The sequence below is a fragment of the Pithys albifrons genome, chromosome 1 (assembly GCF_047495875.1).
Source record: "Pithys albifrons albifrons isolate INPA30051 chromosome 1, PitAlb_v1, whole genome shotgun sequence".
In the NCBI taxonomy this organism is placed as follows: Eukaryota; Metazoa; Chordata; class Aves; order Passeriformes; family Thamnophilidae; genus Pithys; species Pithys albifrons.
This window is the reverse complement of record NC_092458.1, coordinates 97610633-97624903: the sequence shown is the minus strand read 5'-3', so window position 1 is coordinate 97624903 and position 14271 is coordinate 97610633. Positions and strand designations below refer to the sequence as shown.

The window sequence follows — 14271 nt, the reverse complement described above, 5'->3', positions numbered from 1 at the left end:
CAGCTGTTACCTAGTCATGCTGAGCACTTTCCATCCCACTTGAAATGAAAAGCTTTGTTTCATGTGCACAGGAGGAAATCAGCTGCACTGTTTTTTCTCACTAGGAAGCTCAAGCCAATCTGTACCTCTCAAAGTACCGAAAACAGCAACATGATCTGGATGATGCTGAAGAAAGGGCTGAAATAGCTGAATCTCAAGTTAATAAACTGAGGAGCAAATCAAGAGATATTGGCATGAAAAAGGTATGGTAACGCTGCATGAGGTAAATGTGACTGTTTACTACACATGCTAAGTATTCATACTGTGTACTGTAACTGAAGCTCAAAAAAAGACTTGCATCTTTTAAGAGTAAAAAATTTCCACAGATTATTTTTCTTTAAAGTATTCTAACCCTACAAAAAAATGAAAACTCCTATAACTTCACAAAGCAATGGCATCATACCAACACTGAAATAGGTAAAATATGAGAGTAATTTTTAAATACTCTTTAAAAGTACTCTTTATTCCCTGTATCTTACTAGTACCCTCTTTCTGCCTCAAACATGCAAAAGTCATAGAACAGTGGATGTCTGTTTTTATTAGATGCTGTTTGCCAACACCACTTCCAGCTCTGGCTTATAGCAGAGTATTGCACTGCCAACAGATGAGCTCAATGGTGCCCACAGAGGTGTCAGCTCCATAAAAAGAGTCTTGTGGCACTTACATGTTCAGAAAGCATGTTCAGGCAGTGAATGCTGTCCCAAAAGTCATGACATCTCCTTTGGGGAGAGAAAGGCAGTGTAGAGGCTATTTTAATCATGTAGCATTAGAAATACCTTGTCTCCTGCTACTAGTACCCATTTTCCTGGAAAATCTGGGAAGTGTGTGTGATTCAGAACAAACACCACCATCTGTTGAAAGAGGGTTGTATAGAACTTCTCTGCTCTCAAAGGGATATATATAATCTGGAAATATATAATCTGGAATGAGGACAAGATACTTGTATTGTTACCTGACGTGAGATGGCAAAGAAGGGTGGCTATATTGCTGCTAGTCTATTTCAGACACAAACTGGAAATACCAGGGCACAGGAGCATTAATGAAGAGAAGCTTTTGTTATTTACTTGTGAACTTACCCTAAAACCCCTCAACACTCCCATTTTTAACAGCTGTATACTATCTCAATTGCATTTCAGGTTCATGAAGAGGAGTAAGTACACTCCAAGCTGATAGATATGAGAAGATACTTGATATAATCAGGCACAACTAAAAGCAGATGTAGAAAAAAATAAGCACTTACAGAAATAAACATCAAGTGAAAATCTAAACAGACTGTATAACGTGTTTCATTCATTTATTTGTGTTTCTATTTTGCCAAGCCTCAGGGATCAATAAAAGATTACATCTTGCCAACAGCCCACCTCATTATGTTGAAACAAATCCTAATTGGCAGATCTCTGACAAAATCAAAACCAAGGGCAAATCCAGTCATGCTTCACAGCCTCATGTACATCATATGCAGATCGTTAATGTAGCTGTTCCAGAGTGCCATGTCACCACAGGACTTGCTTTTCAAGGCCCAAGATGGTGTTCTGGGCAGTGGTATGAGGCACAGGGTGTGTCTCCAGCCCTCCAGTGGTCGTCTCCACCACTGTCAGCATGTAGCACTTCCCTTGGTGCATTTGCAGGTCTGTGAGGTAACCAGTCTTCTGGGCCATCCCATATTTACATTTTGGCCATTGACCCCCATACCACAGAGGCTTCATCCACTTGGCCTGCTGGATGGCAGCACGTTTCACAGTTATGGATAGCTGGCAGAGTGTCCATGGTTAAATCCACCCCTCGGTCACAAGTCCATCTGTATGTTGCGTCTCTTCCCTGATGACCTGAGGTGTCACAGGCCCACTGAGCCAGAAATAATTCACCTTCATGTTGCCAGTCCAGATCCACCTGAGACACTTGAATCTTGGCAGCTCGATCCACCTCGTCTTTCGGTGGCTTCTGTGACTCATTGTGTACGACTCCACATAGCAGTTTTCAATTTTTCAATTTGTCCCTATAATACAGCAGGAACAGTCAGTGAGAGGTGTTGCCTTTCATTCTGTGGTAGCTAATTATATGGTAAGGCCTCCACAGCATGCATCACCTTTTCCTCCTCTTCCTCTGATTATAGTCCAAAATTGTCACCTTCAGGCCAGTTTGTAATGACTTCCAAGATCCCCGGGAAACTGGGGTTTCCTATTCGATCTTGTGGTGTGATCAGAGCAATCCACTTACTCCAAGTGGCAGCAGTGGCACGACGTGTGGAAGGGACTTTGAACCCTCTGAACATCCGGCCCAGCACTGGCAGTCAGGGGGCCAGGAGGAGCTGTGCTTCAGCTCAAATCATTTTCTGAAGCAGCTCAAACCTCTTCATAAACTGCCAAGATCTGTTTTTCAGTTGGAGTGTAACAGGCCTTGGATCCTTTGTATCCCTGACTCCAGAAACCTGCTGAAAATGACTGAAATTTCCCCACACTGGAAGTGAGGTGGTCTCAAATAACAGTCTCATCCTGGCCACACCTCCACACAGCTACTGCACAAAAACTAACTCTGTCCTGGCTGAAAACAGGACAGCATCACAGATAAAACCTGTGCAGGGGGACAGCCCTTAAAGCTGGGATAACCCAACTTCCATTTGTCCTGCCAGTGGAACACTGTGAGTTTTGTAGGAGAGGAGAAAGTAAACATTGTCATATGAACAATCAGTTTGGAAGCTTCCACTGCCACCAATCAAAGTATTTGTTCACCAGCTGCAGGACAGGCACAGGAGATGCTGTCAAAGGACACCTCCCAGCAGGGCTGCCTGTGGCTCAGAAACAGGGTGTTCTCTTAGATCTTTTCTACCTTTAAACCGAGAAGTGGTCTTTGCTTACTGACTACTAATAGTAAATATTACATACTAATAGGAATACAAATAGTAAATTAAAATACTACATGAAATGAAAAACAGTAAGCCCTCTCTTTCTCTCATACTGAAAAAAAAATCCCTCAAAACATAGGGATTACTTCTGTGGAAACTTCTTTGTCTATTTAGGAAATCCAAATTCCAATTTTTCATGTCAACTTCTCACATACAAAGTCAATTGACTTTATTTTCCTCCTATCAGTTCATTTGTTTGTTACTGTTGTTCAAACAATCACATTTCCATGTGGCTCTTACTTTAATTCAAATGTAAGGTAAAGGATCTCTTTACATCAATAATCTTCCATCAAACTGTTTTCATCAACAATCTCAATAGCATTTGTGTTCTCCTAGTATGTCATGTTTATATTTCTTCTCTTTTTTTATCCTTCTGTATTTCTAGGCAAAAAACCCCAACAAACTTGTAAGAACTACTGATGTGTCAAATTAATTCCCTAGTGGGAACAGTACAAGACACACTCACTATAAAGATAAGGCAGCATTTTCCATTTTAACATTATGTAGAATAAGTATCCACATAACTGCAGAAACATTCCTGTTTCTTCCATCTAGTCCTCCATCTGTGCAACCAGAGCTGAGACAACCTGTAAACTGTTCCACTTCCTCTGATAACAATTTGTTCAAGGTCTCAACAGGTCCCAAGATAAATTAATCTTGCTAAATTCTTTTAAACAGCTGCATCTCAAAAGTATGTTATCATCTCTAAAGCATGTTAGCATTAAATTGACTAATAATAAGTGAATCTATAAGTGAGATAAAAATTAAAAAAGACTGAGGTATAATAATAATTTCAAAGTTTCGTTTCTCATATGTTCTTTCTGAACTTCAAGGTAATGATCACAAAATGTCTCCTGAAGTTTACCAATACAGACTATGACAAAACGTTAAAGTCCAGGGAGTTTAAAGGTAAATCGCTCCTTAGACAGGTCTGTACTGTCAGGCACAGACAGATGGACCAAGAATAAAAGTTTGTTATTTTTAAGGATATTCACAGAATATTCTAAGACAGAGCCAGCCTATTATAAATGCATGAGAATAAAATGCATCCACTTGAAGATGCTGTACTCCAGTAAATAGGAGAGATGTGCAGAGAGATGAGAACAGGGACCATATGGTTTTAACAATCTCCTAAACAAAGCAATTTAGTATAACTTTTCAAACTGAGGGTTTGATGAATTTTGGCACTGGAAACAATTGAAACAGTAATTTGGGCCCTAACAAAGACTAGGTGTGTGCATTGTTTGAGGGACTGTGCATTTTGGTTTGCGTTTTCTTTGGTTTTAAACACAAGTGAGAAAATTCACCAGTTTGTTTGTTCTTAGAGCAAGTTATTGAAAAGTACTTGTGAGGAATAACCTTCTTGCAGTTACTGCTCAGTTCTGCTGACTTAACTCCTGGTCGCTCTTGCCTGACAGCCCCTTCAGCCCTGAGATTGTCTTCGATTAGCCAGCCTAGCTCGTGATGCTCACAGAGCAACTGCTTAATCATAACTGTCTAGCTTAGCTATAGCTACTGATTAACAACTTCGTAACAAGTTGAAAAATATGACTCAAACCTATACTCAAATCTCAAGGGGTTCAATATCAACAGTACCTTAAAGAATAAATACTGTAATAGCTGTACACACCTTGAAACAGAAACTGCTACCAGTGCATCAGCCACTCCTCCTAGCACTCCTACCACAATTTTCCAGGTGTTATCTGAACTTTCTTTAAAAATAAAAATTTCAAAACATTTAATGGAAGTGCTTTACATCACAAATTGACATTCGCTATTAGTCAATAAATATGTTAGAGCTATGAATTTTCTTATTTGTAACCTAAACCTATTATTTAGGGAGAAACATTAAAAGGAAACTGATATAAAGACAACAATGTTCAAGTTACTTGACTCATGCTGTAAGACTTTAAAGTGAGTTAAGTATGAATAGCCAAAAGCAGATTATTTTCCTTAATTGTGCTGATAAAGAATTCCATGTGTGCTCACGTGATTTGATTTGCTGCCTTCTTAATACTAATCCCATTTGAAACCAACCAACTGCCCAGTATGTTAAACACTGTCTCCAGGCATGGTGCTCAGTGCCATTTAACAGCATTGCTGAATTCCAGTAAAGCAGCTCTGTAAACATTATCCAGCCTGGCCTACAGATTTCATGACTTCTGTTCCAAAATCTTTGCTACTTTAATCTAAAACATTTCCCAGCCTCATAGTGCAACTGTGCAATCCAGGTGGACACAAGAAATCCTGAGGTGGGTGGCAACACTGGATTCCACAGCACATCAAAGACCATCTATCAAAAACCTCTGCATGACACCATACCGTCAGAAGAGCTATATGGTTCTTCTGCTTCAGGCTACTGTGTCTTCACACTGCTGTGTCTAGTTCAAAGAATATGAAAAATTCTACACTTCTCTGTAAACTTCCTCTGGATATCTGTCAAACAGTTAAAAAAATAAGAACTGCCAAAACAGAGCATTTAATTTAGTCATTGCCTTTAGGTTGACTCTGTACCCCCATCTTGTCAGTTCCTCTGGTAGAGCAGGTTTAAGCTGCAACCCTTCCTCACACAGGGGAGACCCTTTTGAACGATTGTAAATTCATCTTTCTTTTACCCTTAAAAGTCTTCTTTCCAGTGGCACTTGGAAATACTTCTGATAGTTGAGAAGCTGCTGTGCCACAACTGCGCTCCAACATCTTGACCTACCTTGTTCCCTCCTACCCTGCTGCCTCTATCTGCTTATCTGCTTTCAGCCTGTGCTGCCGCAGAGGTGCCAGTCTCTCTGGTAAGTGTCTTCTCTGTACTGTAGGATGTATCTCTGGTCCAAGACCAGGAAGATGCTGTAAGAAGCCCAGTAATTTTACCACTAAAGTGGGATTTTGCATCACCTATGGCTATTGTAACATTCATCTGTAGGGAGCAGCTAGAGAAAGGTGTTTGTAGGGGATGATTCTGATCATATTTGGACTGTCTCCAGTAGATGTAGAGGGAGACTGATAGACTTGTGCACCTAACTTCACAGTGTCAGTTAAATGTGTGACTCCTTGGAGGTGTTCAATGCTCTCCACTTCAGAAGCACACTATTAGGTTTACAGGAAAACGAAGATCATGCTGGAATTTGAACTGCAGGGAAGTATGTTTGCCTGACTTAACTGTTTTCTTTAATTTAACTCCCCTCCTTCACGTTGCATGTAGCTGCTGCCATTTAAACATGAAGTTTTCAGAACAAAACTAACCTATCATCGGGGAAGGGGAAGAAAGGAAGACAAGATACAGCTATTATCACTTATTCTAGACCCTTTTCTGTTATGTTGCCTCTATTTTTCATGCCCTACTGGCTTGTTTCAAATTCTCTTCTTCTTAAAAAACACCAGTGAGGTGCTCTAGATTAGTTCTCAGTCTTTTAGGTGATTGTATTTAATTGTGAAAAATTAAAGTAGCCTGTGTGCTACTGTTGCTATATGTGCTACTGACTATGAAACAACTGTAACTAGGATTTCACAGCTGGAAATTTCCTACAGTTCATAAAAAACACAGACATGCATTTAAACATAAATATACCCAGGCCTAAAAGAGGCCCACAGTGACAAATTAAAAGTTTCGAAAATAACAAGTGTATGTCCTCCTCAGCCAGGTTTCTTCTGCAGCCAAACTTACACCACATTTTAAGGCTTCCCATTATCTCTCTGCTACCTTTAAAGCTGTATTTGCTGTGAGCATAGCATGTAGGACAGGATTCTGAGAGCCCCCTGTGCCCTCAGCTCTGAGGGCACTTGGTGGTAACTGAAGGCAGCCATCGATTTTGAGACCTTTGACACAAGAAACTGCTAACTGAATAAAAGGAAGTTCTAGTCTTTAAATAAATACTTCTTAGGTAACCTTTCTTTTTCCTGGGACAACAATAATAAAATATCTCTTCTACACAACTGTACCAATTATACAAGTTGATTTTTCTCAGTATTTTACAGATTTAGAATTGTTTGGCTGTGCATTACCCTAACTGGTCCTCATCCTCTGAAAGGAGCGGTAACTTACTAACTTGCAAAGTTCTCACAGTAAGTTTTGTGTAATAATGTGTTGAAATATTACAGATATTCTCCACTGTCAGCTGCAGTAAGAACACTCAAGATCAGTGAAAAGTTACTTCCATTAATCTGGGCTCGAGGCTGATAAGAGTGAGATGCACCATTGAAGGAGGCCAGGACTGAAGTCACTGAATTTGTTTAATTTCCAAACAACACAGAAACCTTCAGTGTTTGCCATCTTCTTGCTGTATTCACAAGGAATTACTGTGTCTCTTCCTTCCACATTAGATATTTTGTCTGAAACAGATTATTAATGAACCCTCTGCAGGTTTTTTTTAAATACTTTGAAGGCTATTTAGACATTTTCTGATTTTTTATGAAGTTTGATACTATTATGAATGAGTATAAAAGCATATTTCACTACTTTGATATTTTATTCAAACATCACCATATGTTTCTAGAAGCATCTGAAGATTTTAAAATCTAATTGGTATGGGCAATACTTTAAAAAATTCTTATGTTTTCATTTGACTATTTCTATTCCAATTGGGGGACTCATTAATAGAAGTGATTCACTTTAGTCTAAGTTACTGTGTAAAGTAATGAAATTCCACATGCCGGGAGCAGAGAGAAAATGCAACCAACCAGATACATGCAGATTTAAAGCAAAAGGATACAAACTTAATAAAAGAAGAAAAACATTGTATTTAGTTAGAAATAACTTTCAGCTATGGTAGACTTAAGTATTTTACTTGTATATGACAAACATTTAACAATTAATGAATAGCTTTTAAAAAAAAAAGGAAAGGAGAAGGCAGGTAAGTGGAAGTAACACCTAAAGTATAAAATAATAAGACAAACTAGCATCATAGCACAAGTATCAATTTAACAGCAGAGTGTTCTGCAAAGGAAGGAAAACCAGAGAAGGCTGCGGAGGCTGGCAGTCGGAGAGGATGCAAATACATTATTTTGACACTTGGTTTCTGTGGGTAAGGCTCAATGACCACAGGTGTGGGGACAAAACAAAACTCTACTCCCCACTGGTATTATAGAAGGAAAAGTAAAGCAGTTTGCTTTTAAAATATTCCACTGAGGGGATAGAGGGATGCAGGAAACTTCAAATAAAAGTGTAATACAATGTACCTTTTTCTCTTGATCTGAGGTATAGATTAACAAAACAGACACTTTCAGTGCAATTGTTAGCTACTATGAGGTCATGCCTGAAACTCTCCATATTGTAAACTATTCCATGTAAAGGGAAAACTGTGCAATTGTTTTGAAGCATATGCAATGGATTAGGAACTGAGCGTCCAGGTACACGCTGAGGGGAAATCAGGGTGATGGAAGCATCCATGAACATCTCACAGGGGAACTGCTCTTACATTGCTCTTCATCCAGTTAAAAATAATTCCCTAAGATACAGGAGAGGTTGAAAAGTACCAGCTATTTACTCTAACTGAATTTCCAATGAAATTCAGGAGGAGGACAAAACAGAGTTGAGGTTTCATAGTACTGCTTTTGCTTAAACAGCAAAAGGAGCTTCTGTTTGCTAAAATGCAAACACCGTTTGCAGCTCTCCATTCCCATACGCTCAAAGTGGCACCTATGAATTCATGTACAGTGAATCAAACTCCAATGATCAAACTACTGATAAAAGACTGACAAAAGATGAGAAATGGACTGAGTAAGGACCATACACACCTAGAGCAGCAGGCAAACCTTCACATAACCCACGTATATCCTAAGGTTTCCATGTATTTTGTCCAAGTTCATTCTTTCCATGATAGAGTGTAAAGTCTGTTCATCAGGTACCTCTTAAAATGTGAAACTGATATGGAAAAAATGGTCAGAGTAAAAGTAACTTCAAGAAGGGTGAGCTAGTACCTCTCATTCCTACTTCTTGGAACTAACCTGTAATGCTGCCTTGTAATCATAACAGACAAGTTTCAAAGAGAAAGGTATATCCTTTTGCACCATCCCATACCCATGTTTCCCCACTGCAGCAATACTGTCTTTAGTTTGGCTTGAAAGCCAGCTGTGACATTCAGTCCTGATGCAGAAAGAGACTGCCATTCACTCATACCTTGCATCTTCCATTGAGCAGTCCAGTTTTCATGAGGGAGATGAATCTGGCAGCAGTAAGGATCTGCCGTGTTTATAATGTTCTGGTCACTTGTAAGAGAGTAGAGAACTCCATGCCTGGTTTCCTTACAATCTGTTTCTTGGATGGATATATTGCCTTGTACCCAAGATATATTTGGGGCTGGATAAGTGAGAAAGGCACAGCACTACAGTCTCCTTTCCATGTCTGTCTTTTGGTATTCCAGTGCATAATAAGAGAAAACTGTAGATGAAAAAAAAATCCTACTACTTTCAACATAGTTTTTTAACTTGAAGCAATTGCTCTTTTGAAACGACATTGGGAAGAATAAATATAGCTGAGAACAAAACTTTACCTGTGTTTGATTTCAGAAGAAAGCACAGTGACTTACTGCCAGTGCCATGGTCTATACTGTTCTGAGAAGCCACACAAGGTATACCATCTAATTAACCCTTAGAAGTCACAGTGCAGTGGGTCATGAAAGTGCTGCACTGTAATTTTTCAATGCATGTCACAACATTTCACCAGAGAAATCAAATTGCTTCATAAGACCACCAGGCCCAAAAGGTGCTCTTCTGTGATCTATGACTTTGAGTCCATGTGAGAAATACCACAAGAAAACCTGTTGAGTGTCTCTCATTTCCACTGGCACAATACAAGTGCTTTTGATGTCTTACTGACCTCTTATGTGCTGTGTGACTTCCAGTTCAGTTTTGTCTTCCACTACTCCCACATAGCACTTATAAGTGTCCCAATCAAGTCACAGTCAGGTTACTCAGTTTCAAGGAGGTGTTTCCACTAGGAATGTTCTCATGGAAAAGCTGTGTTCTGTTAATGTAATCCGAGTTGGTTGCTGACTGAACCCTCTGGTCATAGTAGCTGTGCACAGCTTCTCTCCCTTTGCTCCAGTGAATTACATCATTCCCAGGTGGGAAAGAACAAGGGAGGATGCCATCTTTGGAAAACAGACCTGTAACAACTTCTTGTTATGTAAAACCATAAGCCCATAAGTATAAACGAATAAGTTTAATCCAATCTACAAGTAAACTTGTGCCTTCCTTATCCTTAACAAAAAAAACTCTCACCAGCAGCACACTTTTACTCAGTGTGCCAATGTCTCTTTCATGTTATAACACAGAGCTCTGGCCTTTAAACTTCTAATCTGTTTAGGCAGAAATCCTGAGTAAGCACCTACATATTCACATCAGGACACTGTCACCTTACCATGTAAGCTTCAAATGTACTTCCACACCTTTTCCACCTTGAACCTCAAACCCTTCTGAGCTGCAGCTTGCTCAAATATTCACAGTGCCATACTGCAATGACCCACATTACCAGCCACCCTCATGTAGTACCAAGCAGCTGTACTATCAAGGGCAGGATGGTGTAACTGGCAGAAAGGACAGAACTTCTTGAAACAGCTTTGCCATCACAGACAGTGTCAGGGAGCTCTGTCCCAGCCAACAGAGATAATTAGGGTGTGCATTTCTCACACATTTCTCAATTCTTTACCACTAATGAACAGTGCTTGAATTAATTAATTGTCACTATTAGAAATAAGTAATAACTGTTGTCTTTATTATTTTTCAGCTACAGTCTACCCCACTGATAAATAGTACTGATAAATACACGGTAAGAGTTGGTATGTTCTGTCCCTTCATGTCTTCCTTGGTTTGTAGTAGACTCCTGTCAAATTGGCCACATAGAAGAAGGGGGGAAAACCTGTTTAAAGGTGGGTAAAAGACATAACCTAATGATATAATTTCCTTTGTACTGCTTATTAAAAATCATAGGACTTTCCACCATGTTTTTTGTTTGCAACAGTCTTGGCCCAGATTTTTGGCCTTAAAGTCATTATATGATCCTATGCATTTCATAATGGCTGAGGCCCTCCCATTACTTTGTAGTGCCTCACAGATTGATACTTAAATAAATAGAAAGTTTTTACTCTCAGTGATCTTGCAGGGCTAGGGAATACTAATCTTCATCATTCCTGAACAGGACACCATAGATAAATAGTGAAGTACAACTTGCAAAAGGATGTAATACATCTGTTGTCAAGTCTGATTGTTTTTTTACTTCTTAAAATATATTTCTGATTACTACAACATTTGACTTTCTGGGGTGGGAAATTTGACTGTATTTGCAAATATTGCAGGTATAGAGAACTTTTCCAACCTTACTTTTCACCAGATCAAAAGGGCATCAGCTGAACTTCCAAAAATGTGTGTATAGAAGTCTAGTGTAGGAACACAAGGGAGGAAGAGAGTCTCTCACCGTATCTTCTGGGTTGTCTGTTAAATAGCAGTGAACTGAAAGCTCTTCTGCATAACAGGAAAAGAACAACCTTCCTTGTAATTGATAAACTGCACTCCCTCTCCACTCAAGCATACTATCCAAAAACACAGCATACCACAGAAGAGAAATTACCTCATTAATTAAGTATCTTGAAAAGAGTTTAAAATTTTCCCTAGTCCTTTTCTTCTCCCCAAAAGGCAGCTATATGCACAATTCCTAACTTACACAGGGCACGGGCTTGCCAGCCTGTTGTTTTATTACTAAAGAGTAATTCTGACTCTTGTGTGTGACTATTTGTGGGAATGGAAATCTTACATCACAATGACTTTTGTAATTGTTATTTTTGTAAACTAATGTGACTGGCTTATGTATTCTCACTATTCTATTAGGAGAAAAAACAAAACAAAACAAAACAAAAACAACACAGAGGCGCCAAGATATTAAATCTGAGACAGAGAAGATGCAAGAGTAAAACAAACATTTATGATGAATAACTTTGCCCCATGTCAGCAACAACTGCCAGTATCCACCTTCTTTTCTCCTTGCATTGGCAAGTGGTGTACATTGTGTTTTATTGAATTCTTTGTTCATTTGCCCATCACTTCCAACTTGTGATTTTTACAATATATTGTGCTTGATGTTTGAAGTTCAAAAACTGCAATTAGTGCTACATTTTCCTTAGTGAGTGACCTATTGCATTTAATAGACAGTCACATTTAATTGGCAGCGATGCTCTGAGAGTAACATGGATCCAACAGTACCTCTGTGATGCTTTGGGGGGCTACACAGGCAGGGCACGCTGCCTCCCATCTTCTACCTGTACTCAATAACTCTGCTCCAAAACACAGAACTACAACTAGTTAGCTGAAAATTTTCATGTTCAGCACAAATCCTAGCTTTGGATCTTCCCACTGTACTTTGTTGAGAAAAATGTTTGTTGGTTTGTAGAAAAACGTGAGGAGTGTAGGCTCTGGCCAGTCTTTTCAGCAGGTCTGGGGTCTTACACACATAAAGTGTGTGTATGGTAATAGTTAGAGCCACACTGCAAAGTACTGGACAAACGTGCTTTTCCTGTTTGTTATGGAAAACAAATGGCACAACCAAGAAATCATGCCTTAAGTCATTGCAGTGAAACATCAACGTGAAATTATGTATACAGACAGTGCACTGCTAGAATTAAGATCACTGTAGTCATGTTAGTTACTGATGTGCTAGTTTTCAGGAGAATTATTTAATACAGAATCACTACAGGATCCACTGGTGAGCAGCTTAGCCAAAGTTTCTGAGTGCAAGCCAGGGGGCTACAATGCACCTCTCAAAACATACTGAAAAGCTCCAACAGTGGTGTGGAAACACTTCACTTGCTTTGGTCACTGTAGGAGAAGAACACGTGCTTTTCTCTTCACGTATCCTAAATGTTTCCTTCTCTTTGAACTCTGCATTCAATCTGAAACCTGGTAAGAGCATTCCATCAGCAAGGAACAATCAGCTCAGTGAACTTTCCTGTATGACACACTTTGAGACCAGACATATTTAAATATTCTCCAAACCCTGTCATAAAATAGTTATTTATTACTTAATAAAAATGACTCTGATACATTCCTTTTCCAGTTAACTAAACAACAACACATTTCAAGCACACACACTTATGAGGACTGGAAATACCAGAGGATTTCAAATTTTACCAAACAAGCAAACAAACAAGAAAAACAAACATGTAAATTTTAAAAAACAAACCAAAACACATGTTAGTCACATACTGCTAAAATCTCACACCTGACACAATGACACTAGCTTTTCAGAATTTCCTCATTGAATCTTCAGAGGCATTTTCTGTAGTAGAAAAGAGAAGTAATTCTCTACCTTCCTCCAATGAAATCCTCACAACTTAAATGCTAACTTCATAATTCAGTTGTTGAGAAATACTCCCAATTGAAGAAGGTTCTCAACAATCTAGACATCCAAAATTGGTTTAGGAAGTAGACCAAAACCAGTGTTTTAGCTCAATATACACACATCATATTCCCCCCCCCCCCCCCCCCCCCCACTCCGTACACTTATAGAACTCTCACAAGAATGTCAGGGATTTTTTCCCTCTTCTTATTTCACAAGCAGCCAAACATCAGAGTCGTCTTGCAGTTTCTTACACACAGTCTTGTTACCTATATAAAAACAAATATACAGCCCTCCCTGTTAATCTTTGCCTCTCTCCAGTTACACATGGCATAGTTCCTTTCTTTCCCATGAAGGAAAGCTGTTTTTCCAATGCAAACTAAGTTTCTATGCATGTGAAGCTTTCACACCCTTTGACTTCCCTTCTTCAGGATTGAAAGACTTTTTCTCTTAACCATTCCTTTTGCCTGGCTTTGTTGAACAAACCCTTTTATTGTAACTGCTGCAAGCTGTAACTGAAAATAAATCAGTTCTCATCAGTAATGTGATTTCTACAGCAGTGATGCCGCTTGGGAATGTGCTGGGGCATCCCAAGAGCAAGAGCCCACAGCGGCAGCAACACTGGAAATTCCCTTACTGTGCCAGAGCGAAGGAATCTGGCACAGGGAGCAAGGTCAGCCCTGTATGGGCGCAAGAAAACAAGAATGTAAGCCAGAAATCACCATGGCACTCTTCTCATGAAACTGGTAATGTGAAACAAGTAGGTGACTTGGGTTGCCTGCAGGGTTGGGTGATTATTTTCTAACAATATTTCCCTACTTCTTCATTTTCTCTGGACAATTCCGGCCTTGTGTGTGATATCTGATTTCCTGCAGAAGAAACTGACAGAATGACTTAAGTATTTTCAGGAAGAGGGTTTACAAAAAGCCCAAACAAAATGCAGGAAGTAGGGAGAAGGGGCGTCTCTCTTCAAAGACCTTGTCTGGTGTTAGCAGTACACAGGTGAGATGTG

The 14271-nt window shown here is 39.4% G+C and overlaps 2 protein-coding genes across 2 annotated transcripts in view; one reads left to right on the top strand and one right to left on the bottom strand.

Moving 5' to 3' along the window:
• MYH15 (myosin heavy chain 15) overlaps nucleotides 1–1292 on the top strand; it is a 44117-nt gene extending 42825 nt beyond the window's left edge. Inside the window, exons 40-41 of the mRNA XM_071572526.1 lie at nucleotides 105–242; nucleotides 1176–1292. Of these exons, the coding sequence (XP_071428627.1) occupies nucleotides 105–242; nucleotides 1176–1193 (156 nt within the window). The 3' untranslated portion in view covers nucleotides 1194–1292. The remainder of the gene's footprint in view (nucleotides 1–104; nucleotides 243–1175) is intronic.
• Nucleotides 1293–6933: 5641 nt separating this feature from the next.
• HHLA2 (HHLA2 member of B7 family) lies at nucleotides 6934–10729 on the bottom strand. Its single transcript, XM_071568639.1, is given in 8 exon segments — nucleotides 6934–7033; nucleotides 7035–7163; nucleotides 7165–7264; nucleotides 9051–9311; nucleotides 9750–9825; nucleotides 9827–10082; nucleotides 10239–10259; nucleotides 10698–10729. Coding segments are annotated over 8 exon segments (975 nt in total).
• Nucleotides 10730–14271: the final 3542 nt, after the last annotated feature.